This window comes from Pristiophorus japonicus, chromosome 2 (assembly GCF_044704955.1).
Source record: "Pristiophorus japonicus isolate sPriJap1 chromosome 2, sPriJap1.hap1, whole genome shotgun sequence".
NCBI lineage: Eukaryota > Metazoa > Chordata > Chondrichthyes > Pristiophoridae > Pristiophorus > Pristiophorus japonicus.
Genome location: NC_091978.1, coordinates 283,700,198 through 283,725,026, shown reverse-complemented (window position 1 = coordinate 283,725,026; position 24,829 = coordinate 283,700,198). Strand labels below are relative to the sequence as shown.

Sequence of the window (24,829 nt, the reverse complement as noted above, 5' to 3'; positions counted from 1 at the left end):
TCTTTTCTTCAGCAGAAAAAAACATTGCAGCCTTTGCCCCTTTTGCTCATGCAGCACACACACACACACAGACACACACACAATCACACACACGCACTCACACTCACACACACACACACACAGACACACACACACTCACACACACACACAGACACACACACAATCACACACACGCACTCACACTCACACACTCACACACACACACACACACACATACAGACACACAGACACACACAGATACATCTGGCACAGAACCTTTTGGAGTTGCACGGGAGTGGTCCAATAAATGTTTACTCACTCTTTCTGATGCCACCACATCGTTCCATCGTTTCCGACACTGGTCTCCATCCTGCACAATGTTGCCTATTGGGGACACGGCCTCCCCAATCTCCCTCCAAATGAGTCTATATTGGGGTGGTGGAGGCGTGCCATGACCATCCCGGGTGAGGTCTTTATACCGGCGCTCCACCTTACATACAAGCTTCTCCAGCTCATCATCATTAAACCAGGGAGCTCTGGGCTTGGCTCCATCAGACTTCTTGGAAGCTTTTTTTGCACTCACTATTACTTTCTTTGATGGATGGCTGATGATCAATTTGTATATCTTTCTCTCCAAAACTGGCCCCTCTCCAACTGGCAGGTGCAAGTGAGTGCACAGCTTTTATGAGCATGCGCAGCTGTGCCACCAGCCCCAATCGCGGCAAAAGTGATGTCATTGCCCAGAGGAAACTACAAAATAAAATCCCAAGTCTCGCACATGCGCGGTGCACGGCCTCCGATCTTTGTCGAGTTGAGAGGCCTGCACCTAGCGCCCACTGCTGCCGCCACCCGCTCCCGCCCGCCGACTCCCACTGCCACTGCCACCGACAGAGCCGCGGCAAAACTCGCTCCCGACTGGCCCCAGCGGCAGCAGGTGGCAAAAAAGTACATTCCGCCCGGGGACCGCCAAGAAATGGGCAGGCCTTAGCATTCACCAAGTTCGGGCCCATTAAGACCGCTTTTGATTGATGACAGATCGGATGCAATAGTCCCTCCCAGTGCTCGTCTAATCCATTTAAATTAGCTTGTATTTTTAATAGCTCTCTGCACTCTGGAATGATTCCTAGAGATTGGAAGGAGGCTAATGTCTATTGGGGACACGGCCTCACCAATCTCCCTCCAAATGAGTCTATATTGGGGTGGTGGAGGCTTGCCATGACCATCCTGGGTGAGGTCTTTATACCGGCGCTCCACCTTTAAAAAAGTCCCCAGCTTTAAAAAAGGTGACAAGACAGACCCGGGTAACTACAGGCCCATTAGTTTAACAACAGTAATAGGTAAGATGTTTTGGAGAATCATTAGGGATGCAATGTATGAATGCTTGGATAGAGAGGGTTCATAAAAAGGTCATGTCTTACAAATCAAATGGTATTTTTTCAAGAAGTTACAAAGTTGGTGGTTGAGGGAAGTCTAGTAGACATTGTAATCTTACACTTCCAAAAAGCTTTTGATAAGGAACCGCATAAGAGGCTTTGCTATAAGATCGAAGCCTTAAGTGTTAGTGGTAAAATATTGAACTAGATTGAGAACTGGCTGGAAGGATGTAGGCAAAAAGTAGTTATAGATGGATTTGGATCTGTTTGGAGACCGGTCACCAGTGGTATCCCGCAGGGATCGGTGTTGGGCCCGTTGTTTTTTACTATTTTTTATTAACGGAGTGACTGCTGCCAACAACCAGAAGCTGCGCAGAAGCATCTGCGCATTAATCTGGAAGCTGATATCGATGATGTTTATGATTTTTTTTCACAGAGCCCGCACCGTTCCTGGCTTTTTTTCCTACAGTCCCAAATGCCCACTCCCTTCCCGGCTTTTTTACACAGCACCCGCTCCCTTCCCAGCTTTTTTACACAGCGCCAGCTCCCTTCCGGCTTTTCTTCCTACAGGCCCAAATGCTTACTCCTTTCCCAGCTTTTTTTTCACAGAGCCCGCACCGTTCCCAGCTTTTCTTCCTACAGTCCCAAATGCCCACTTCCTTCTCAGCTTTTTCTCCTACAGTTCCAAAGACCCGCATTGTCATACATGTATACTCTGTGTATATACTATGCTGGTACCACTCGAGGGTGCAACTGTGGGAGGCCCAGGCAGGAGCTGTATAAAAGGCGGGTCACCACACGGTGAAGGCACTCTGCAGTTACAATAAAAAGACTAAAGTCACAGCAGTTCAAGCACAGCACTAGACCTCGTGGAGTTATTCTGCAGATAAGTAGAGACATAGTAATTGGCGACGAGTACAGATCATGGACTTACACACAGAGATGGCTGCCGTTGGTAGCTTAGAAAAGTTTACAGAGGGTGAAGCCTTTACTCGGGTTTCGCTGGCCAGGTATCGCTTCTACACACACCGCCGCACCGAGGGCCAGGATTTAGTGGAATATGTCGCAGACCTACAAAGGCTTGCGGAACCGTGCGATTTTGGCGAACTCCTCAACAATGTGTTGTGGAACATTTTTGTGGCGGGATGGGATGTGAAGCGGACCATCACCTTAAGCCAGGTGTTCACAACCTCAACGTTGAGATTCTCCCAGAATCAAAACTCACTGGCAAGTACTGTGCAGAAAATAACTGTTGATCAAAGAATTAGTCCGACTCAGAGTCCGCCAAGGGGTGTAAATGTGAATCGTTTAACATGCTGGTGTTGTGGGGCCTGTCTGTGTCGATTCAGACACTATGTGTGCAAAGGCTGCGGCCAATAGGGCCACCCACAGCGAATGTGCAGAAGAACTGAGACTCAAAACGTGGCAGAGGAGTCGGCAGGAGGTTTCTGATCCAGCAAGGATCATAAAGTACAAGCTAAGAGGCAACTCAGCCCGAGGAAGCAGTGCACTGGGTGCACACCTTCACTGCCAAAAGTCACCCCATGATGATGAAAGTCAAGATAAATGGCATTCCTGTTTCCATGGAGTTGGACACGGGGACGAGTCAGTCACTTATGAGCCAGAAGGCATTTGAGAGGCTGTGGAGCTGAGCCCGATTCAGTCAAAGCTGCGCACTTACACCAAGGAACTGTTCCCTATTATTGGCCTTACGAACGTAAAAGTATCCTATGATGGAGAGATACACGAATTGCCACTGTGGGTTGTACCATACGACGGGCCAACACTGCTTGGCAGAATCTGGATGGGAAAGTTTCGGTGGAACTGGGAAGACGTCAGAGCACTATCTTCAGTGGACGATGCTTCCTGTGCTCAAGTGCTGAGCAAGTTCCCATCCTTATTTGAACCAGGCATCGGCAACTTCACAGGCGCAAAAGTGCAGATCCACTTGGTCCCCGAGGCACGACCTGTTCATCACAAGACTCGAGCGATCCCTTACATGATGAGGGAGAAAGTGGAGATTGAATTGGACAGACTTCAACGTGAGGGAACCATATCACCAGTCGAATTCAACGAGTGGGCCAGCCCGATTGTTCCGGTACTAAAGAGTGATGGCACAGTCAGAATCTGCGGTGACCACAAGGTAACGATCAACCGAGTTTCATTACAGGACCAGTACCCGCTACCCAAAGCCGATGATCTCTTTGCAACATTAGCAGGGGGAAAGGCGTTCACCAAGCTGGATCTAACCTCCGCTTACATGACCCAGGAGCTGGCTGAATCGTCGAAAAAATTAACGTGCATTAACACACACAAGGGACTGTTTTTGTATCACAGGTGCCCATTCTGGATCCGCTCGGCTGCAGCCATCTTCCAAAGGAACATGGAGTATCTGTTGAAATCGGTTCCACGCACCGTTGTATTTCAGGATGACATCCTAATCACTGGTCGTGACATCACCGAACACCTGCACAACCTGCAAGAGGTTTTACGTCGACTAAACAGAGTCGGACTCCAGCTGAAATGATCCAAGTGTGTCTTCCTGGCGCCAAAGGTAGAATTGCTGGGGAGGAAGATTGCGACAGACGGCATCAGACCCTCAGACTCGAAGACAGAGGCCATCAAGAATGCACTCAGACCACGAAATGTAACGGAGCTGCGCTCGTTCCTCGGACTCCTCAACTATTTCGGTAACTTTCTTCCAGGGTTGAGCACCTTGCTCGAACCGTTTCACAAGTTGCTACGCAAGGGAGACGACTGGATTTGGGGTCAAAATCATGAGGCCGCCTTCAAAAAGGCCAGAAACTTGCTGAGTTCGAACAAGTTGCTTGTATTGTATGACCCAGGTAAACGTCTAGTTTTAGCATGTGACTCATCGTCGTACGGTGTCGGGTGTGTTTTACAGCAAGCAAATGTAGCGGGCAAACTCCAACCGATTGCATATGCGTCTAGAAGTCTATCCAAAGCCGAAAGAGCCTACAATATGGTCGAGAAGGAGGCTTTGGCCTGTGTCTATGGGGTAACAAAAATGCACCAATATTTGTTCGGACTCAGGTTCGAGTTAGAAACCGACCACAAGCCCCTAATCTCATTGTTTTCGGAAAGCAAAGGCATAAACACCAATGGTTCGTCGTGAATCCAAAGATGGGCACTAACACAGTCGGCCTACGATTATACGATCCGCCACAGGCCAGGCACTGAGAACTGCACTGATGCCCTCAGCCGACTACCGTTGTCCACCACTGGGGTGGAAATGGTGCAGCCCACAGACTTGTGCCTGGTCATGGACGTCTTCGAAAGCGAAAGGTCACCCGTACCGACCCACCAGATCAGGACCTGGACCAACCAGGACTCTGTGTTATCTCTTGTAAAAAGCTGCATCCTCAATGGGGGCTGGTCAGTGGTCCCAAGAAAAATGCAAGACGAGATAAAGCCGTTTCACCGTCGTAAAGAAGAAAAGTCCATCTAATTGGATTGCCTCTTATGGGGTAACCGCGTCATCCTGCCAAAAAAAGGCAGAGCAACCGTCATACACAACCTACACAGTGCCCACCCAGGCATAGTCATGATGAAGGTTATCGCCAGGTCCCACTTCTGGTGGCCCGGCATTGACTTGGACTTAGAGTCGTGCGTGCGCCAGTGTAACACTTGCTCACAATTGAGCAATGCCCCCAGGGAAGCTCCACTTAGTCTGGCCCTTAAAACCATGGTCCAGGATCCACGTAGATTATGCGGGCCCCTTTCTAGGAAAAATGTTCTTCGTTGTAGTGGACGCCTACTCTAAGTGGATCGAATGTGTAATAATGGCATCCAGCACGTCCACCGCCAGCATTGAAAGCCTCATGGCCATGTTCGCCATCCATGGCTTACCTGACGTTCGGGTCAGCGACAATGGTCCATGTTTCACCAGCTCGGAATTCAATTAATTCATGACCCGCAATGGCATCAAGCATGTCAGGTCTGCCCCGTTTAAGCCCACATCCAACGGCCAAGCAGAGCGGGCAGTCCAAACCATAAAGCAGAGCTTGAAATGCGTCACGGAAGGCTCCTTACAAACCCGCCTATCCCGGATGCAGTTCAATTACAGGACACGACCCCACTTGCTTACCGGGGTCCCCCCTGCGGAGTTACTAATGAAACGTGCACTCAAAACCAAGCTCTTCTTAGTCCACTCTGACCTCAATGATCAGGTGGAAAGCAAGTGTTATCGGCAAAACATGTACCATGATCACGTGGCTGTATCACACGACATCACTGTAAACGACCCGGTGTTTGTGCTGAATCACAGTCATGGCCCCAAATGGATTGCTGGCACTGTTTTAGCCAAGGAGGGGAATAGAGTGTTTGTTGTCACACTGCTTAATGGACAAACGTGCAGAAAGTATTTGGACCAACCAAATTGCGATTTACAGGTAACCAGGAACGACCGGGAAAGGACCTTACCTTCAGCGATCCACCTACACAATCAGCAACAGACCTAGCTGCCAACCACGAGGATGATCCCACCATCTCCAACAGTCCAGTCAGACCAACAGCGCTGCAAGACAGCAGTGGCCCGACCAACTCACCCATGCCAGAAGTGACACTCAGACGATCAACCAGGGAGCGCAGAGTTCCGGATCACCTCGACCTGTAACTAACTCGTATCAAAGACTTTGGGGGGGAATGCTGTCATATATGTATACTCTATATATATATATATATACTATGCTGGTACCACTAGAGGGTGTAACTGTGGGAGGCCCAGGCAGGAGCTGTATAAAAGGCTGGTCACCACACGGTGAAGGCACTCTGCAGTTACAATAAAGAGACTAAGGTCACAGCAGTTCAAGCACAGCACTAGGCCTCGTGGAGTTATTCTACAGATAAGTAGAGACATATTATGCACCGTTCCCAGCTTTTTCCCTACAGTCCCGAAGGTCTGCTCCCTTCCCGGCTTTTTCCCCTACAGTCCCGAAGACCCGCTCCCTTCCCGGCTTTTTCCCTTACAGTTCCGAATGTCCGCTTCCTTCCTGGCTTTTTTCCCTAAGATCCCGAAGGCCCGCTCCCTTCCCGGATTTTCTTCCTCAGAGCCCTTGAATTGCGAAGCGAACGACCAAAAAAAACACTTAGACTGCCGTGAAGCGATAGCTAGAACAAATGTGGTGTTCAGGTGTATCCATAGGACAATTGAGTATGAGACAAGGCACACTTGGAATACTGTGTCCAGTTTTGGCCTCCTCACGTGGTTGGCTTTGGAAAGGGGGCATAGGAGAGCCACTAAACTAATTCCCACTTTAAAGCAACTGTTTTCAAGATAGGTTAAAAGAGTTGTGACTCTACACTTTAGAGAATCATAGACTTAGGTGGGATCTGAGAGGAGTTTCCCAGATTTGTTTCCCCAAATTGGCCTGGGTTGTTATCTGTTTTTTTGCCTCTCCCAGGAGATCACATGGTTTTGGATGGGGTGGAGTGTGTATATTTTGATACATAAGGTATCGCAATTGTATGGGTCAGGCTCGATGGACAGAGGGTTCTGTCCGTCATTGTTCGTATATTTGTATGTAACTCGGAAATAACTCAGTCATTTTGTGTCACAATAAGCTATGGTGCATAGATTTTCAATCTGGAGTCCATTGACCCCCTCTCCATGAGTGGAATGAGATCTACTATATGATCAGATTTCTATCTGTCTTATGAGTGCATCTGTATTCTATATTTTTTTCCTGTATTTTCTATACTTGATGACTTACTGAATGATAATTCTATAATGTATGACATCTGTAACATTGCCCGACTCTGCCCCTGCATCAGCTCATTTGCTGCGAAATCCCTCATCCATTCCTTTGTTACCTCTAGACTTGATTATTCCAACACACTCCTGGCTGGCCTCCCACCTTCCAGCCTCCATAACCTTGAAGTCATCAAAACTCGGCTGCCCATGTCCTAACTCGCATCAAGTCCTGTTCACCCATCACCCCTGTGCTCGCTGACCGACATTGACACCCAGTAAAGCAACACCTTATTTTAAAAGTCTCATCCTTGTTTTCAAATCCCCTCCATGGCCTCGCTTCTCCCTATCTCTGTAACCTCCAGTCTGATAACACTGGAGGAGATATCTGCGCTCCTCCGAATCTGGCCTCTTGTGCACCTCAATTTTAATCGCTCCATCATTGGTGGCCGTGATTTCAGCTGTCGAGTCCCTGAGCTCTGGAATTCCCTCCCTAAACCTCACTGCTTCTCTACCTCTCTTTCGTCCTTTAGGATGATCCTTAGGATCTAACTCTTTGACCAAGCTTTTGCTCATCTGCTCCAATATTTCCTTATGTTGCTCGGTGTCAAATTTTGTTTGATAACGCCCCTGTGAAGCGCCTGAGATGTTTAACTACGTTAAAGGCAATATAAATAAGAGTTATTGTTATTGTATGTAAACTACTAAAAAAAAAATCTGTTATGATTACATTGTTTTCCTGTAGGTAGCTGATATGATTATTTGGAAACTAGGACAAGAAGTCCCCAGGAGAGTGTTAGTATTTGCAAGGCAGTCCCTAGAAGTGTGTTGATAATTTTCCGTGTGTCCGCCACATCGAATAGTTTGAAATCCATTGTCATAGTTTAGAAACATAGAAACATATAAAATAGGTGCAGGAGTAGACCATTCGGCCCTTCGAGCCTGCACCATCATTCAATAAGATCATGGCTGATCATTCACCTCAATACCCCTTTCCTGCTTTCTCGCCATACCCCTTGATCCCTTTAATTGTAAGGGCCATATCTAACTCCCTCTTGAATATATCTAATGAACTGGCATCAACAACTCTCTGTGGTAGAGAATTCCACAGGTTAACAACTCTCTGAGTGAAGAAGTTTCTCCTCATCTCAGTCCTAAATGGCCTACCCCTTATCCTTAGACTGTGACCCCTGGTTCTGGACTTCCCCAACATCGGGAACATTCTTCCTGCATCTAACCTGTCCAGTCCCGTCAGAATTTTATACATTTCTATGAGATCCCCTCTCATCCTTCTAAACTCCAGTGAATAAAGGCCCAGTCGATCTAGTCTCTCCTCATATGTCAGTCCTGCCATCCCGGGAATCAGTCTGGTGAATCTTCGCTGCACTCACTCAATAGCAAGAACGTCCTTCCTCAGATTAGGAGACCAAAACTGACCACAATATTCCAGGTGAGGCCTCACCCCCTATTGGGTGCCAGGCCGCTGGCCCGGCCGAAACCCTCCCTGGTGGCCCAGTGGACCTAACTAAAATCTTCGCAGAGTTTGCAGCAGCCCTCCCCTTTAAGTGAAGGGGAGAGATGTGGTGACGCACACGCGTCATGATGACATCACCGTTCTGCTGATGAATGACTCTGTCCCGCCTCCACTTCTGCCCCTTTTGTTGCCGATCTTCTGCTTACAGCCCCACTTCCGTCCCCATTATGACCGGCTTCCGGTCCGCCTGAAAAAAATGACAAAGAGCTGAATTTTGCGAAAGAGACCACCTCACCTAACGCGGCGGAAAAAACACTTCAAAAGCGGTAGGTGCAACCCATTTCAGGCGTACCTGAATTTCTACCCCGTTGACTCTTCCTTGGACTCATTACTGCCCAAATAGAGGAAACTGTCCATAATGATTAATGTTTCTCAATAGGCCATTGGGCACTGTTACAGACCATGGGGCCGAAATTCAGCACCGCTGGGAAGCTGGCGCCGCTCCCGACTTTTTGGGACCATTGGTGGCCCGACCCATATCCACCTCAAAAACTTGAAAAAAGTGTTCTAGCGCTAAAGAGGCCTTCTAAAGTGCAGCTTTCAGCGGTGTGACTGCCTTAATTGCAGCGGAATTCCCACAGAGAAATTCAGCATGCAGATAATTGTTACTAATGAACCAGCTGCTACCTGGCCGCCTTAAAGCTAGGCCCTGAGGAGTGAAGGAGTTGGTTGGAAGGATGGCTGGGGCGAGAAGAGTAAGGAGAGCTAATCGGTTCACGGACTTAGAGCTGGAAACATTGATGGAAGGAGTGGAGGAGAGGAGATGACTGATGTTGTCAGACGTGGGGAGACTAACTCGGCAGGTGCTGAGCAATGCATGGAGAGTGATAGCAGAGGAGGTCTCAGGAACCTCCCAGTTATGGCAGGACTGCAGTGCATTGCTAGAAGAGATTTAACAATATTATTCGGCTTCTGAAAGTGAATACCTTTTCCACCAACTGCTGACCTTGCATCTGCGAGCCTCCCCTTCAACATGCTGTTATTTGCCATACTCACTGTTTAGTCAATCAAGCAGCATTTCATTGTCCACGCCTCTATACATATATGTGTGTGTTCTCACAATGGAGGCAGCCCTTCTCTCATTTATGCTTGCAGATGACATACCCCATGTGGGCAGCGGAACTGCTGACGATGATGTGGGCAGCATGGGTAAGTGAGGCCGTTGCAGAATGTGCTCACTACTTGAATGTGCCAGCGCCCACTGTTCCTTACCTTCATGGAAGTCTGCTAGTTTCAGACTCCATGCATCAAATCCCCACCTCCCCCTCACGGCAGCCCTTTTCCCATTTATGTTTGCAGATGACACACTGAATGGCAGCACAGGAGAGCGAGAGTCACCACCTCTGACAGCAGCTGCAGGAAGCCATGCAATTTCCACTAGTGACAATGATGAACTTGAGGGGTCAACCGATGATGACTCCATAAACAGCACTCCCGGGCTCCTCCATACCACTAATGAGGAAAAGGAGGAGGAGGCCACAGAAAGCACAAGCACGCCACTGCTGGCACCCATACGCGCCAGCTCAGATATTGGTGGGAGTGCGCGGTCGGATATAGTTGACATGGTAGGTGGGGCGGCACTTGGTATTGCACCAGGGACTAGCGGGCTGCAGCATGGTGACAGGGCTTGGCAACCTCAGGTGCCACCTCTCCGGAGGGCGAGTCCGCACCGGAGTTCTACCAACGAGGACTCCAATAATGCCATGCAAGTAACGGCTTACGAGAAAAGGATGGAGGCCACGCATTCCCAGATGTTGGGGGCACTGACAAGGGTGCCAGAGAGTCTGTCGCAAGTGGTCAGGAGTGTGGAGGAGTCTGCCTCCCGAATACTCAACAGCTCTGCGCACACCATGAGGCCCATCATTGCCAGTGTGCAGGCTATGGTGCTCTATCAGGTTGTCTGTGTGGATCCACCTGCGATGCAGGTGATGTGGTAGCTGCCATTTCGGCACAGGCGCGAACGAATGATTGCATCGGTGCAGGATTGGAGAGGATGGCCACGGCACTGAAAGCGCAGAATGCTCTTATGCTTTCTGGACAACTTTCTGAGCATCTTAGTGCTGCCATGGAGCGTCAAACTGCTGCCATAACTGGTGGATTTGAGACTCTGGCTGCTCTCATGCAGTCTCAGCTCAATGCCACCAGACACCTCAGTGTCGCGTTCGCTGCTGGGTCCAACAGGGGCCCTTCCGGTGTTGCACCACAGCACCGACCTGACCTCCCTCAGCTTGGTGGTGGTAGTGATGTGCTGCCACCGGGGAGTGGCTCAGGCTCCTCAGACCAGCATCGTCATGATGGGCTCTCTCAGGATCACAACATTCCTGGCCCCAGACCTCCCACTTCGCTAGTGCCTCCACGCATGGTTCCACCCGAGCCAAGCCAGACTGCACCCTCCCAGGAGGGTGCTGGCCAGTCTGCACTAGGCCCTTCCGGGCCCAGAGATGTTCCAGGGCATCCTAGAAGGACAGCTATAGCTCCCACACAACACCCACAGCAGCCTTCCCAGACCCATGATGCAGCCACAGGGGAGAAACTTAGGCGTACTGCATTTAGGGTAGGCACACATAAGAGGTGTTATAAGAAAACGCACAGGGATAAAAAATGATAATTTGTGTTAGATGATGATATTATTGTTCTTTATGTTTGTTTTTGCATTCAGTAGAATATTTGGATAAATCTTTATTTTTTGGCACTTATATCTGGCCAGGTGTTTCATTTCGGAGTGGGCATTTCTGCGTGAAGGAATTTATTGTGATGGTGATTGAAAGTGAGAGCTGAAGGATCATGTGTGAATGGGATTATCTAAAGCTAGCAGATATGAGGCAGCTGCACCTCCCTTCCAGGGTTGCGATGGGGACAACGCCTCCTAGCTCTGGGGCGACGGGAATCCTCCTCCACTTCCTCCCCAACCTCTTCCTCCTCCTCAGGCGGTACTGCTGGCTCGACCTCCAGTGGCTGTCCCCTCATGATGGGCAGGTTGTGCAGCATGCAGCAGACCACAACAATGATGGAGTCTCATTGAGGACAGTACTGCAAGGTGCCACCAGAACAGTCCAAACAACAGAACCTCTGCTTAAGGATGCCTCTGCAGTGCGTGATGATGCACCTAGTGGCACAATAAGCGTCATTGTATGCATGCTCTGGTGCTGACCTGTAGTTCCGCAGTGGAGTGAACAGCCAAGTGGACAGGGGATATCCCTTGTCCCCAAGCAGCCAACCACAATCCTGATTTGGGCCAGGGAAGAGGGCAGGCACACTGGTCTGGTGCTGAATGAAGGAATCGTGGCTTCTTCCTGGGTACCTCGCATCAACTGCCAGGATCTGACGCTGGTGGTCACACATGAATGGACGCCCTTGCAGTTCACAAAGATCTTGGGGTGATGTTGTGGCGCCCTCAGACCAACGTGGGTGCAGTCAGTGCCACCCTGCACCCTTGGGAAGCCTGCCCTTCGAGCAAATCTGGCCTGCCGCTTCACCTGTTTCTCCCTTGTCATGGAGAAAGAGATGTACTGCACCCTTCTCCTGTACAGTGCATTTGTGACATGCCGGATGCACCGATGTGCCGAGAATTGCGAGATGTTGCCAATGTCTCCAGTTGCAGACTGGAAAGAACCCCTGGCATAAAAATTCAAGGCGATGGTGACCTTGGTCTCCACGGTGAGGGCAGTCCTGAGCCTTGTTTGAGGCTGCAGATCTTCTCGCAGGACAGTGCAGAGCTCCCTGAGTACTTTTTTCTGAAATCATTGCCTTCACAGGCTTTGCTCATCACTAAACTTGAGAAAGGAGAACTCTGGTCTGTACACTCTTTGAGGGTAGGGCCTCCTTCCCCCACCTCTGCATTGGCCACCTCCCCTGGCAGCTGGATGATGCCCATCTTGGCTAACTAACAGAAAACAGAAAGTCAGGATAAATGGGTCATTTTCTGGTTGGTAAACAATAATTAGTGGGGATCAACTAGTTACAATCTATATTAATGACTTGGATGAAGGGACCGAGTGTAATGTAGTCAAGTTTGCTGATGATACAAAGATGGGTGGGAAAGCAAATTGTGAGGAAGACACATCAAATCTGCAAAGGGATATAGACAAGCTAAGTGAGTGGGCAATAATTTGGCAGATGGAGTATAATGTGGGAAAATGTGAGGTTATCCACTTTGGCAGAAAACATAGAAAAGCAAATTATAATTTTAATGGATAAAAATTGCAAAGTGCTACAGTACAGAGGGACGCTCCCTTTTAACTGCTGAAAACGGGTGGTGTGGCCTAGCAGCGGCACACACCCTGATGTCTTCTCCACAGCCCGAATCCCTTTACCGCTGATTCACCTCACCGCTTCTGGCGGAAGTGCGCATCGCTGGAACACCGCCGCCCCCCACCCCCCGAGCTGAATATGCGGGAGCGGGGGGGACAATACACCCGAACGCAGCGGCCAATTGATTTTTTCCGATTGGCCACCGAAACCCCGCGTTAACGGTCCCTTCAGGGACACTGAATTTCAGCCCCCATTTGTTTTGTTAAAATTCAAACATCAGAAGGAAGAAGAAGCTCAGTATTTTTTTCAGCAGGCTATTTCATGTGAACACAGACCTTGTTTTATGTACTACCATTTCTTGCCCCTCCCATTTGAAGGAAGAAAACCAAAGACGTTTTTGGGCACCTTTATATTGGCACATGCTTAATTCGGATCACGGGAAAACTATGGCCATGTATCAGCTCCCCACGCTTACTAATCTGCTAAACTGGCTCCCTTATTCAAAGGGTCCGGAATGCTAAGCCAGATAAACATGGCATGCTATTTTCCAGTGATCCAAACTAAATAAGAAAGCTGCGTTAATGGGTATTTACGGTGTTTCTCCAGGCTTTCCACCAATCTCCCGCTGAAGTTACAGCGGAAGATTAGAAAATCCACCCCCATCTCAGTACTTCGACTCCCTTGGCTTTAATGTCATATGTTTGAAGTTTTCAAGATTAATGGAGGGAATTGACAAAGCTGATTCAGGCAAGTATAGTTCTATGGTGAAGAGTTTAAATACCATGGGACTCAAGTTAAAAATTAACAAGTCAAGAGTTAGAAAAGGTGTCAAGCAAAACTTTTTCCCCCCAAAAAGCATAATTAAATTGTGGAATAATTTACCAAGGAAGCCCATCAATGTAGCCACTATAAATGGGCTCAAGAGAGAATTAGATGCATTTCTGGAGAGAGAAGGGATAAAATGGAATGGAAAGAAGGTGGGTATATGGAGTTGTTCTGTGGAAAAGGGATGGACGTGTTGAACTCAATGGCCTTTTCCTGTTCTTTAAAGTTCTTATGTTCTTAATATTCTTGCAGATATGGCTTGAAGGTCGACATCTGGGCAGCAGGCGTCATTACATACATCCTCCTGTGTGGCTTTCCCCCATTCCGCAGGTAATCTACTTCGGACCACTCACAGTAAAGAATGGGACTCTTTCCAATCCCGGTACAAACAGGCACATTTATATTGACAGTATGCAACTGGTGACATGAGCATGGTGCTCTTGCAGTTGATAACACACTGGTAATAAACCACAGGTGAACTGTGACTTCTGAAGCTACCAAGGTTCCAACTTAATGCAGGTCCTGAGAACAAAAGCTGGAGGTGCAGTAAAGTAAGTGAAGGCTGTGGAAATACAGTGCTCCAATGTCATCAGACTCTGCATGAATATCACTTGCCTACAGCCTAAGTGCCAGTGTAAAAATTCCTGTAGTTAATGGAAAATATTTACTCAGGGACTGTTTCGGTTCCCAGTATTCTGCACTTCCAGCTGGATGGTTGTATAGTGATCAGGAGTAGGACCCTGGCAGTTTCCCCTACTTCACCCGGGGATGCTGATGCTAATTGTATTATCCAGCCTCCACCCACACTGAGATCAGCATTCTCACTACAGACTGGAAATCAAACCTGGGACTGAATGGCTCAGCTATGAAATCCTGCTGAACTTTTGGGTAGCTCTCAACCACCTACGGCACGTTCCATTCATTGCGCTTACACTTGCCCACAGAATTTCTGTCCACGTTTACACTACAACTTGCAGTTATCAGATAGTTAAAGCGGCACGCGCCCACTACAGGGGATCTGTGATCTGTGTGAACAGGACAAGCAACAGCGTGTCCCTTCAACCAATCTCTTTGAGGCACGCAGACTCTGAACCAGGAAATGTAAGGTAGAATATTTAATTCGATGTAAAATCATGTACAGAAAGCAAAATAAAGAGAGGGAAAGAAAGATGGGATTAAGCAACAGAGATAGAAAGAAAAAGTAAAATAAAATGTATTACATTTTTTTTTAAATCTCCAACAATAATTAAATGCTGAAGGAATGAGACTCTACACTTGTAAAAGTTAATTTTCAGTGTCGAAGAGGATGTTTGGCAATAATTAAGACTTGTCACACCGTTAAAAATACACTTACACTGAAATAGACAACTCTTTCTGGTATGTTTAGCGGATAACTAGTGGGTAAGTATCGTAACTTCACACCCTTCATGTGTTTGGATGCTGGGTCTCTCTACAAGATACTGGTGTGGTGAAGCTTCTGGAAGAGCAGGGCAACTCGGATAGTAACTTCCTGATTTCCACGTGTAACTGAATATGTGCAGATGCTGGAAGTTGCTGTTCGATTTACTCTTCAATAACAGTGAGCACTGATAGCCACACCATTATTCTTACCACAAAATCCGGGTTATTGTATTTATCAGTGCACATCAGGATCGAGTGCTTCCATCAGCTACATCCACTATGTGCATGAGAAATGTAAACAGAGCACAAACTGACAATTCTGAACAGCTATCAGCGCTGTTTAGCTTGCGGGTTAGGAGCCCTGATGACAGTCTTTATAATATATCACTTTTAAACCATCTCTCCTGTGTTCTATTCTCTAAGCCCCAAGCTTTAAAAAAAAAACACAAGAAACTATTTCCTATGACCAAAATTATTTTCCAGCAATTATTAAGAATTTAAGAATCCAGAAATGGAAAATTAACTGGATTGATTGCAGGTGTACAAGTAAAGAAGGCATTGTCAAATTCTACTGGATAACCCTAGTTTATGTTCCTACAGTGAGAACAATGTCCAGGAGGACTTGTTTGACCAGATTCTTATTGGCCGACTGGAGTTTCCCTCTCCTTACTGGGACAACATCACCAGCTCTGCGAAAGTATGTATAAGATTCTATTCCTAAGCACTTCACATCGAACCAGGATTTTAAAGGGGGACTACTATTTAGCAAACATTTACCTGTATATGTCAAAACACATGATACAGTAATACAAATCGTAGCAAACTGGACCATTCTGTCACTAGCACATCATTTACTCTTCTGAAAATGAGGTCCTTCTGGCTTTTCTTAATGTCCTGCAAAAAAAATGGCTAAAATGATTTCATGAAAACATGACTTCTAATTCATCAGGTTGAAGTTATTATGGAGTTACCTCATTACAGCCATGTTTACACCAAGTAATATCCTTAACAGTTTTATTTTCCTTAAATTTCACAAAGCTTTCATCCACATATTTCCATTTGTGTAGTTCTCCATTATGCTAAGTAATGTTCCACATCATTTTAGCTCCTAAATAAAACATATTTATTATTTACAATGAGGTAAAATTCTGCCCAAAAAAGTCTTTATGACATATCACTTTTAAACCATCTCTCCTGTGTTCTATTCTCTAAGTCCCAATCTTAGGAAGGACATTCTTGCTATTGAGGGAGTGCAGCAAAGGTTCACCAGACTGATTCCCAGGATGGCAGGACTGACATATGAGGAAAGTCTGGATCGACTGTGCCTGTATTCACTGGAGTTTAGAAGGATGAGAGGGGATCTCATAGAAACATATAAAATTCTGACGTGACTGGACAGGTTAGATGCAGGAAGAATGTTCCCGATGTTGGGGAAGTCGAGAACCAGGGAACACAGCCTAAGGATAAGGGGTAAGCCATTTAAGACTGAGATAAGGAGAAACTTCTTCACTCAGAGAGTTGTTAACCTGTGAAAATTCCCTACTGCAAAGAGTTGTTGATGCCGGTTCATTGGATATATTCAAGAGGGAGTTAGATATGGCCCTCACGGCTAAAGGGATCAAGGGGTATGGAGAGAAAGCGGGAAAGGGGTACTGAGGAAATGATCAGTCATGATCTTATTGAATGGTGGTGCAGGCTCAAAGAGCTGAATGGCCTATTCCTGCACCTATTTTCTATGTTTTCTCCAACAACATTCTGCATTTCACACAGTCTGTTTCTTGCTGTTATTGTCCACTCCGTTACCTGATGCTGCTTCTTCGGGTGTTGGAATTCTGCTACACACTGCAAATGGGAATTTGTGTGAAAGTTCTGTGAGATCATAAATATCTGGCATCCACAGAATGCAGCAGAATTCAATCCCCAGAACAGCAGATAGGAGTTGGAAATGGTAGTGAGAGGGAGGGAAGAAGGGTGAGGTGACTGAAGAGGAGAAGAGAGCCAGCATAATCTGAGGGGGAAGAGGGAGACATTGCTGTGAACTGAGGGTGGAAGGGAAGGAGGGTGCCAATATGAATAGAATGGGGTGAAGATTGCCAGCGTGAACGGAAGGGGAGGGGGAGGGAGATTAGTGTGAACAGAACAGGAAAGGGGGAAGAGATTGGCAGTGATAATGAAGAGGGAAGAGATTGTCAGTGTAAATGGATAGGAGAGGAAGGAGATTGGCAGTGTGGGGGGAGGAGAGTGCCGATGTGCTTGGAGGAGTGTTGAGAGGTGCCATTTAGAGCTGGGCTGGAACAGATGAAGACTTCCAACATGAGCTGGGGAGTAAGGGGTTGAAAATTGCCAGTATGAGCTGTATTTTCAGTATAACTACAAATCATAGGACTATATTCAGGACCGCTTTGGAGGAGTTAGCATATTTTGAAGCAGCTGGTTAACATTTGCTAGTTTTCTAGGTTGATATATGTATTGCTCTTGTGTGGCATAACTTCAAAGCACAAGACAGCCACAATGTTGTGAGCTCATCTCACTCAGAATGTGAAGCAGGAAAGAGAAGCAATGGCATCTTCTGATTAGTGAAAAAGTCAATATTACAGCTAGATTTCCATTCTTACAGCAGCACGTGTTTCGAAACAGTTGGCAGAGATTTGGTTTTCCATGTAAACTATTTAACTATGAGGTAGTATTTTCCAATCGTTATGGCTGGAATGCTGGACTAAAACAGGCAGTCAGTGTTGTGTATGAATAAAGAGTCTGACTAGATACTGTGAGCTCAAAGTAAAGTGTGACCTTAGTCTTTTATTGCAGGTCTCCAAAGTGCCTCTAGAGCCTGTGAGGCCTCCTTAAGTACAGGTGCTCCCAAGGGATTGTGGGATCCCTTGGGACTCCAGGGGATGAGCCCTTTGGTGGCTACACCAGGTATTTACAGGTTTACATATATAACAACACTCGCCCCCTCAAAGTAAATAGTGTAACTATTTACAAGGTGAGTCGATCTGGGGCCTTTTTTTCCCTGCTTGATCGTCTCGGTGCAAATGCTGGTTTTGGTAAATCGTTTGTTGGGCCCTCGCTGGGCTGCTGTGCAGCTGGCCTTGCTGGGCTGCCTGGTGTGGTAAGTCCTGCTGGGCTGCTGCGGGTGATGGGTTCTGCTTCGTGGTCAACCACGGTGTCGGTTGCCACTGGTGTGTATGTTGGGGGATCAAAGAAGGTAGGGTCCAATGTGGGTTGCTCTGGAGAGTCCGTGAATCTGAGCTTGGTTTGGTCCAAGTGTTTCTGGTAGATGAGTCCATTTGAAAGTTTGACCTGAAACACCCTACTCCCCTCTTTGGCCACAACAGTGCCGGGAAGCCACTTGGGACCTTGTCCATAGTTCAACACAAATACAGGATCATTGATTTCAATTTCGCGTGTCACATTTGCGCAATCATGATATGTACTTTGTTGAAGCCGCCTGCTCTCTACCTGTTCATGTCGATCAGGTTGGACTAACGAGAGCCTTGTCTTAAGTGCCCTTTTCATGAGCAGTTCAGCGGGTGGAATCCCGGTGAGCGAGTGGAGTCTCGTGCAGTAACAAGCAGGACTCGGGATAGGCGAGTCTGCAGTGAGCCTTCAGTTACCCTCTTCAAGCTCTGCTTGATAGTTTGCACTGCTCTCTCTGCCTGACCATTGGATGCTGGTTTGAACAGGGCAGACGTAACATGTTTGACCCCATTTCCGGTCATGAACTCTTTGAACTTGGTACTGGTTGTCGCTCACAAGGACATCAGGCAGGCCGTGCATGGCAAACATGGCCCGCAGGCTTTCAGTGGTGGCAGCGGACGTGCTTGCCGACATTATATCACATTCAATCCATTTGGAGTACGCATCTACAACTACTAGGAACATTTTACCCAAGAACGGGCCTGCATAGTCGACATGGACCCTGAACCACAGTTTGGAGGGCCAAACTTAGTGGCGCCTCCCTGGGTCCATTGCTTAACTGCGAGCATGTGTTACATTTGTGCACACAGGACTCTAAGTCTGCACGGATACCGGGCCACCACACATGGGATCTGGCTATCGCTTTCATCATTGCAATGCCTGGGTGAGTACTGTGGAGATCACTGATGAAAGTGTCCCTGCCCTTCTTGGGGATCACTATCCGATTAGCCCACAGAAGTCAGTCTGCCTGTATACACATTTCATCTTTGCACCGCTGGTATGGCTTTATCTCTTCCTGCATTTCCAATGGGACACTGGACCAGTTCCCGTGAAGCACACAATTTTTTACTAAAAACAGTAAGGGGTCCTGGCTCGTTCAGGTTCTGATCTGTCGGGCTGTAACAGGTGATTGCTCACTCTCAAATGCTTCCATTATCATGACTAAATCTGCGGGCTGTGCCATTTCCACCCCCGTGGTGGGCAATGGCAGCCTACTGAGAGCATCGACATAGTTTTCTGTGCCTGGCCTGTGGCGGATGGCGTAGTTGTATGCGGACAACATGAGCGCCCATCTCTGGATGCGGGCCGATACATTCGTATTTATCCCCTTATTTTCAGAAAAGAGGGATATCAGTGGCTTATGGTCAGTTTCCAATTCAAATTTGAGCCCAAACAGATATTAATGCATTTTCTTTACCCCATAAACACACGCTGACACTTCTTTTTCAATCATGCGGTAGGCCCTCTCAGCCTTAGACAGGCTTCTGGATACATAAGCAATCGGTTGCAATTTCCCAGATTCATTAGCTTGTTGCAATACACACCCGACCCCGTATGATGACGCATCACATGCTAGTACCAAACGCTTACATGGGTCATACAACACAAGCAAGTTGTTCGAGCATAACAGTTTTCTAGCTTCTCCAAAGGCATTTTCTTGGCTTTTGCCCCATACCCATTCATCTCCTTTACACAGTGAGGCGTGCAGTGGTTCTAGCAGTGTGCTGAAACCCGGTAAGAAGTTACCAAAGTAGTTCAGGAGTCCTAGAAATGACCGCAGCTCCGTCACGTTCTGTGGTCTCGGTGCGTTCTCGATTGCCTCCGTCTTCGAATCGGTGGGCCTGATGCCATCCGCTGCGATTCTTCTCCCCAGGAACTCCACTTCAGGCGTTTTAACCTGAGTCCCATGCAGTTGAGTTGACTGAGAACCTCCTCCAGGTTCTGCAGATGCTCGACTGTGTCCCAACCTGTAACCAAGATGTCATCCTGGAAGACCACCATGCGCGGGATCAACTATAGTAAGCTTTCCATGTTTCTCTGGAATATCGCCACAGATGATCAAATCCCAAATGGGCATCTATTGTAAATGAAGAGACCTGCGTGTTGATGCAGGTGAGGCCCTTCGATGATTCCTCCAGTTCCTGCGTCATGTAGGCTGAGGTCAAGTCCAGCTTCATGAACGTTTTTCCTCCCGCCAGTGTCGCAAATAGGTCCTCTGCCTTTGGTAGTGGGTATTGATACTGCAGGGAGAAACGATTGATAGTTACATTGTAATCACCACAGATTCTGACGCTGCTTGAGGACTGGAACAATTGGACTGGCCCACTCATTGAATTTGATCGGTGAAATTATGCCCTCTCATTGCAGTTGTTCCAGCTCGATCTCCACCCTCTCTCTCATCATGTACTGTACTGTTCTTGCCTTGTGATGGATGGGTTGCGCCCCCGGAATTAGATGGATCTGCACTTTTGCTCCTTGGAACTTCCCAATGCCTGGTTCGAACAGTGAGGGGAACTTGTTTAGGACCTGGGCACACAAAGCGTCGTCAACGGACAAGAGCGCTCAGACATCGTCCCAGTTCCAGCGTGAGTGATAGCTTGTACACCGCTCCATCGTAGGAGACCTTTACAATAGCGCTGCCGATTACGGGAATCAGTTCCTTTGTGTAAGTTCTCAGTTTAGTGCGAATGGGAGTCAGGACTGGCCTTGAGGCCTTGCTGCACCACAATTTGTCTCAAGTCGTTTTGCTCATAATGGACTGGCTCGCGCCCATGTCCGGCTTCATTGACACCAGGGGTCCATTTAATTCAACCTTCAGCATTATCGGGGGACACTTTGTGGTAAATGTGTGCACCCCATATACATCTGCCTCCTCGGTCTGAGGCTCTGGTTCGTCATAATCTGCCGTGAATCTGTCCTCCTCTGCAACATGGTGGTTTGCAGGATTAGCAGGGTTAGTAGCTCACCTGCACATACGTTGGAGGTGTCCCATTGTTCCACAGCCCTTGCAAACGTACCCTTTGAAGTGGCATGAATGAAAACGATGATCACCCTCGCAGTGTCAACAAGGTGTTAATGGCCTTGCATTCATCACCCTTGATGGTGGATTCTGAGACATCTGCGGACATGCAGCTGCAGGCATGTGGGGCCTGCCCTGTACGTTGTGATTTGAAAACAACATCACTTTCTTCACGGTACTTGTAGCAGCACTCGTATGCTGAGAGATTTGCTTGGTATTGTCACTGGTGGCAATGAACGCCTGGGCTATCGCTATGGCTTTACTCAAGGTTGGGGTCTCTACATTCAAAAGTTTGCGAAGGATCACTTCATGGCCAATGCCAAGTACAAAGAAGTCCCTGAGCATATGCTCCAAATGTCCTTCAAATTCGCAATGTCCTGCAAGGCGTCTTAGCTCGGCGACATAGCTCGTCACTTCCTGGTCTTCAGACCTTTTGTAGGTGTAGAACCGGTACCTCACCATCAGAACGCTTTCCTTCGGGTTCAGATCCACCCAGACCAGTGTGCACAAATCATCGTATGATTTCTCTGTGGGTTTCGCTGGAGCAAGCAGATTTTTCATGAGGCCATACATTGATGCCCCGCAAACGGTGAGGAGAATCGCTCTTCATTTGGCAGCATTCGCTTCTCCTTCCAGCTCGTTGGCCACGAAGTATTGGTCGAGTCACACCACGAAGGTTTCCCAATCATCTCCCTCTGAAAATGTCTCCAGCATGCCCACTGTTCTCTTCATCGTTGGGTTTGTCATCTGTATCTCGTCACCAGTTGTTGTGTATGAATAAAGAGTCTGACTAGATACTGTGAGCTCAAAGTAAAGTGTGACTGTAGTTTTTTATTGCAGGTCTCCAGAGTGCCTCTCCAGCCTGTGAGGTCTCCTTAAGTACAGGTGCTCCCAAGGGATTATGGGATCTCTTGGGACTCCAGGGGATGAGCCCTCTGGTGGCTACACCAGGTATTTACAGGTTTACATATATAACAGTCAGGGCGGGCATGTCAGGTGAAAATCATTTAGTGATCTTTCAGCCGGTCTTTTGGGTCAGCTTAAAGTGGCCTTGCCAAAAATGCATGGATGAAGGCTTCATTTAAATACTCTAAAATATTCAATTTAAGATTAACTGATTTTCTGTCCACCTAGGATGGGGTCACACAGTGCACTCTATTCACCCATCTTAATGAGCTTGAGATGAAACTTTGAGACATTTTTATTTTCCAGTTTCACAGAATTTTCTTAGTACAGATTTTTGTTACTCACTTTATGGGTTCTCAAAGTTTTTTTTAATCATAACATTACATAATATTTGCATAGAATCTTAATTAGTCAAATATTCACTGTTAATTCACTGGAAAGCCAATTTGCAAGATTTCAGCCAAACAAAAGAAAGGCATGAAGTTGGAGTTTGTACAATACAAATTTTCAAGGGAGTTCAGGCAATGATGAAGCATCTCAGCAAGTCAAGTTAATATTAATGATTGTCACATAGGTATCAAATGGGTGACTGATGCATTTGTCACCATGGCCAACACTTTCCTTTCCCAAGAATATCAACAGCTCTTGAATGTGTCCATAAAAACAGGTTGAGCTCATCCAAAACTCTGCTGCCTGCGTGCTAACTCTCATCAAGTCCCGTTCACTCATCGCCCCTGTGCTCGCTGGCCTACATAGGCTGCCAGTTCAAATCCTCCATGGCCTTAACCCTCCCTGTTTCTATAACCTCCTCCAGCCCGACAATTCTCCAAGATCTCTGCCCTTCTCCAATTCTGGTGTCTTGCGCATCCCAGACTTTCATCTCTCCACCACCTCACCACCACCTCTTTTGATCCCTCCAATGCCTCTGATTTGTCACACTGCTTGTTCGACATCCAGTATTGGATTAGCAGAAATTTTCTCCAATTAAATATTGAGAAAACCTAAGCCATTGTCTTTGGTCCCTGCCACAAACTCTGTTCCCTAGCCACTGACTCCATCAATCGCCCTGGCTGAACCAGATTATTTGCAACCTTGGTGTCTTATTTGAGCCTAGCTGAGCTTCCAACCACATATTCTCTCCATCAAAACAATCACCTCCTTTCACCTACATAACATCACTCACGTGCTCACTGATCCAACATTGGCTCATGGTCAGGCATCACCTCAATTTTAAAATTCTCATCCTTGTTTTCAAATCCCTCCATGGCTTTGCCACACCCTATCGCTTGTAACCTCCTCTAGCCCTACAACCCTCCGAGATCTCTGCGCTCTTCCAATTCTGCCAGCCGTGCCTTCAGCTACTTAGGCGCTAAGCTCTGGAATTCTCTCCCTAAGCCTCTAGCTTTCTCTCCTCCTTTTAGTCTCTTCCTAAAACCTATCTCTTTGACCAAGCTTTTAATCATCTGTTCTAATATCTCTTTATGTGGCTCGGTGTCAGATTTTATCTGATAACTGTCCTGTGAAGTGGTTTGGAATGCTTTTGCCATGTTAAAAGTGCTATATAAATGCAAGTTGTTTTTGTTGTTGATCCTAGTTTTTTTTGCCAATGCGCACACACACACACACACACACACATAAAAGTCTTGTCAAAACATTGAAATGTGTTTGTATTGGATGGGTGCAGATTTAAAGATTTAGTTATAATCTGCTTTCAGAAACACCTTATGAAACAGGCTCACCTATTGAGGTCTGCTCTATATGGTCAGAGAAAATTTCAGCATCTTCTCTACTAGAGAGAAGACTCATTCCCCAGGTGTAAACTCGATAGAGAATGACTCTTCCCTCTAGTAGAAGCCAGAACATGAGGATACAATCTTAAAATTAAACCAAGGCAATTGAAAGCAAATTCAGAAAAATATTTCTTCACAAAAAGGGTTGTGAAAATTTGAAATGAATTCACCCAGAAGGTCATAAACAGAGAATAAATTGAGGTGTTTAAAAGAGAGGTAAAAAGACATTGACTGTGGGCCCGAAATTCAACAACTTAACGCCCACTAACACCCAATTACCACCCAATTACCGCCCAGAAATACAAGTTTTATCTAAAAAAAACAGATACCGCCCGGCGGTAAATTCCAGTCATTAACACCGGGCAGTATTCAATACTGTCCGCCCATATATTACTGCCCAAATACCACCCAAAATGGAAGTTTCATCATTAAGATCCGTTTACCACAGGACCTTAATACTGTCCTGAAAAAGCAGGTCTTACTGGATCTTAAGTGGATCTTAAGTAGACGGTATGGACACAGATCTGACAGGTTTGTTTTATATTACACAGATACATAAGAATATAAGAAATAGGAACAGGAGTAAGCCATTCGGCCCCTTGAACTGCTCCGCCATTCAATATGATCATCGCTGATCTGATCATCGACTCAGCTCCACTTCCCCGCCCGCTCCCCATAACCCCTTCTCCCCTTATTGCTCAAGAAACTGTCTATTTCTGTCTTAAATTTATTCAATGTCCCAGCTTCCGCAGCTCTCCGAGGCAGCAAATTCCACAGATTTACAACCCTCTGAGAGAAGAAATTCCTCCTCATCTCTGATTTAAATGGGCGGCCCCTTAT

At 47.0% G+C, this 24,829-nt stretch overlaps 1 protein-coding gene across 1 annotated transcript in view; it reads left to right on the top strand.

The window, feature by feature from the left end:
* Window positions 1-24,829, top strand: part of dclk2a (doublecortin-like kinase 2a) — a 640,305-nt gene that overhangs the window by 553,242 nt on the left and 62,234 nt on the right. The window contains exons 12-13 of the mRNA XM_070871479.1: window positions 13,925-14,002; window positions 15,674-15,770. Coding sequence (XP_070727580.1) covers window positions 13,925-14,002; window positions 15,674-15,770 — 175 coding nt within the window. The remainder of the gene's footprint in view (window positions 1-13,924; window positions 14,003-15,673; window positions 15,771-24,829) is intronic.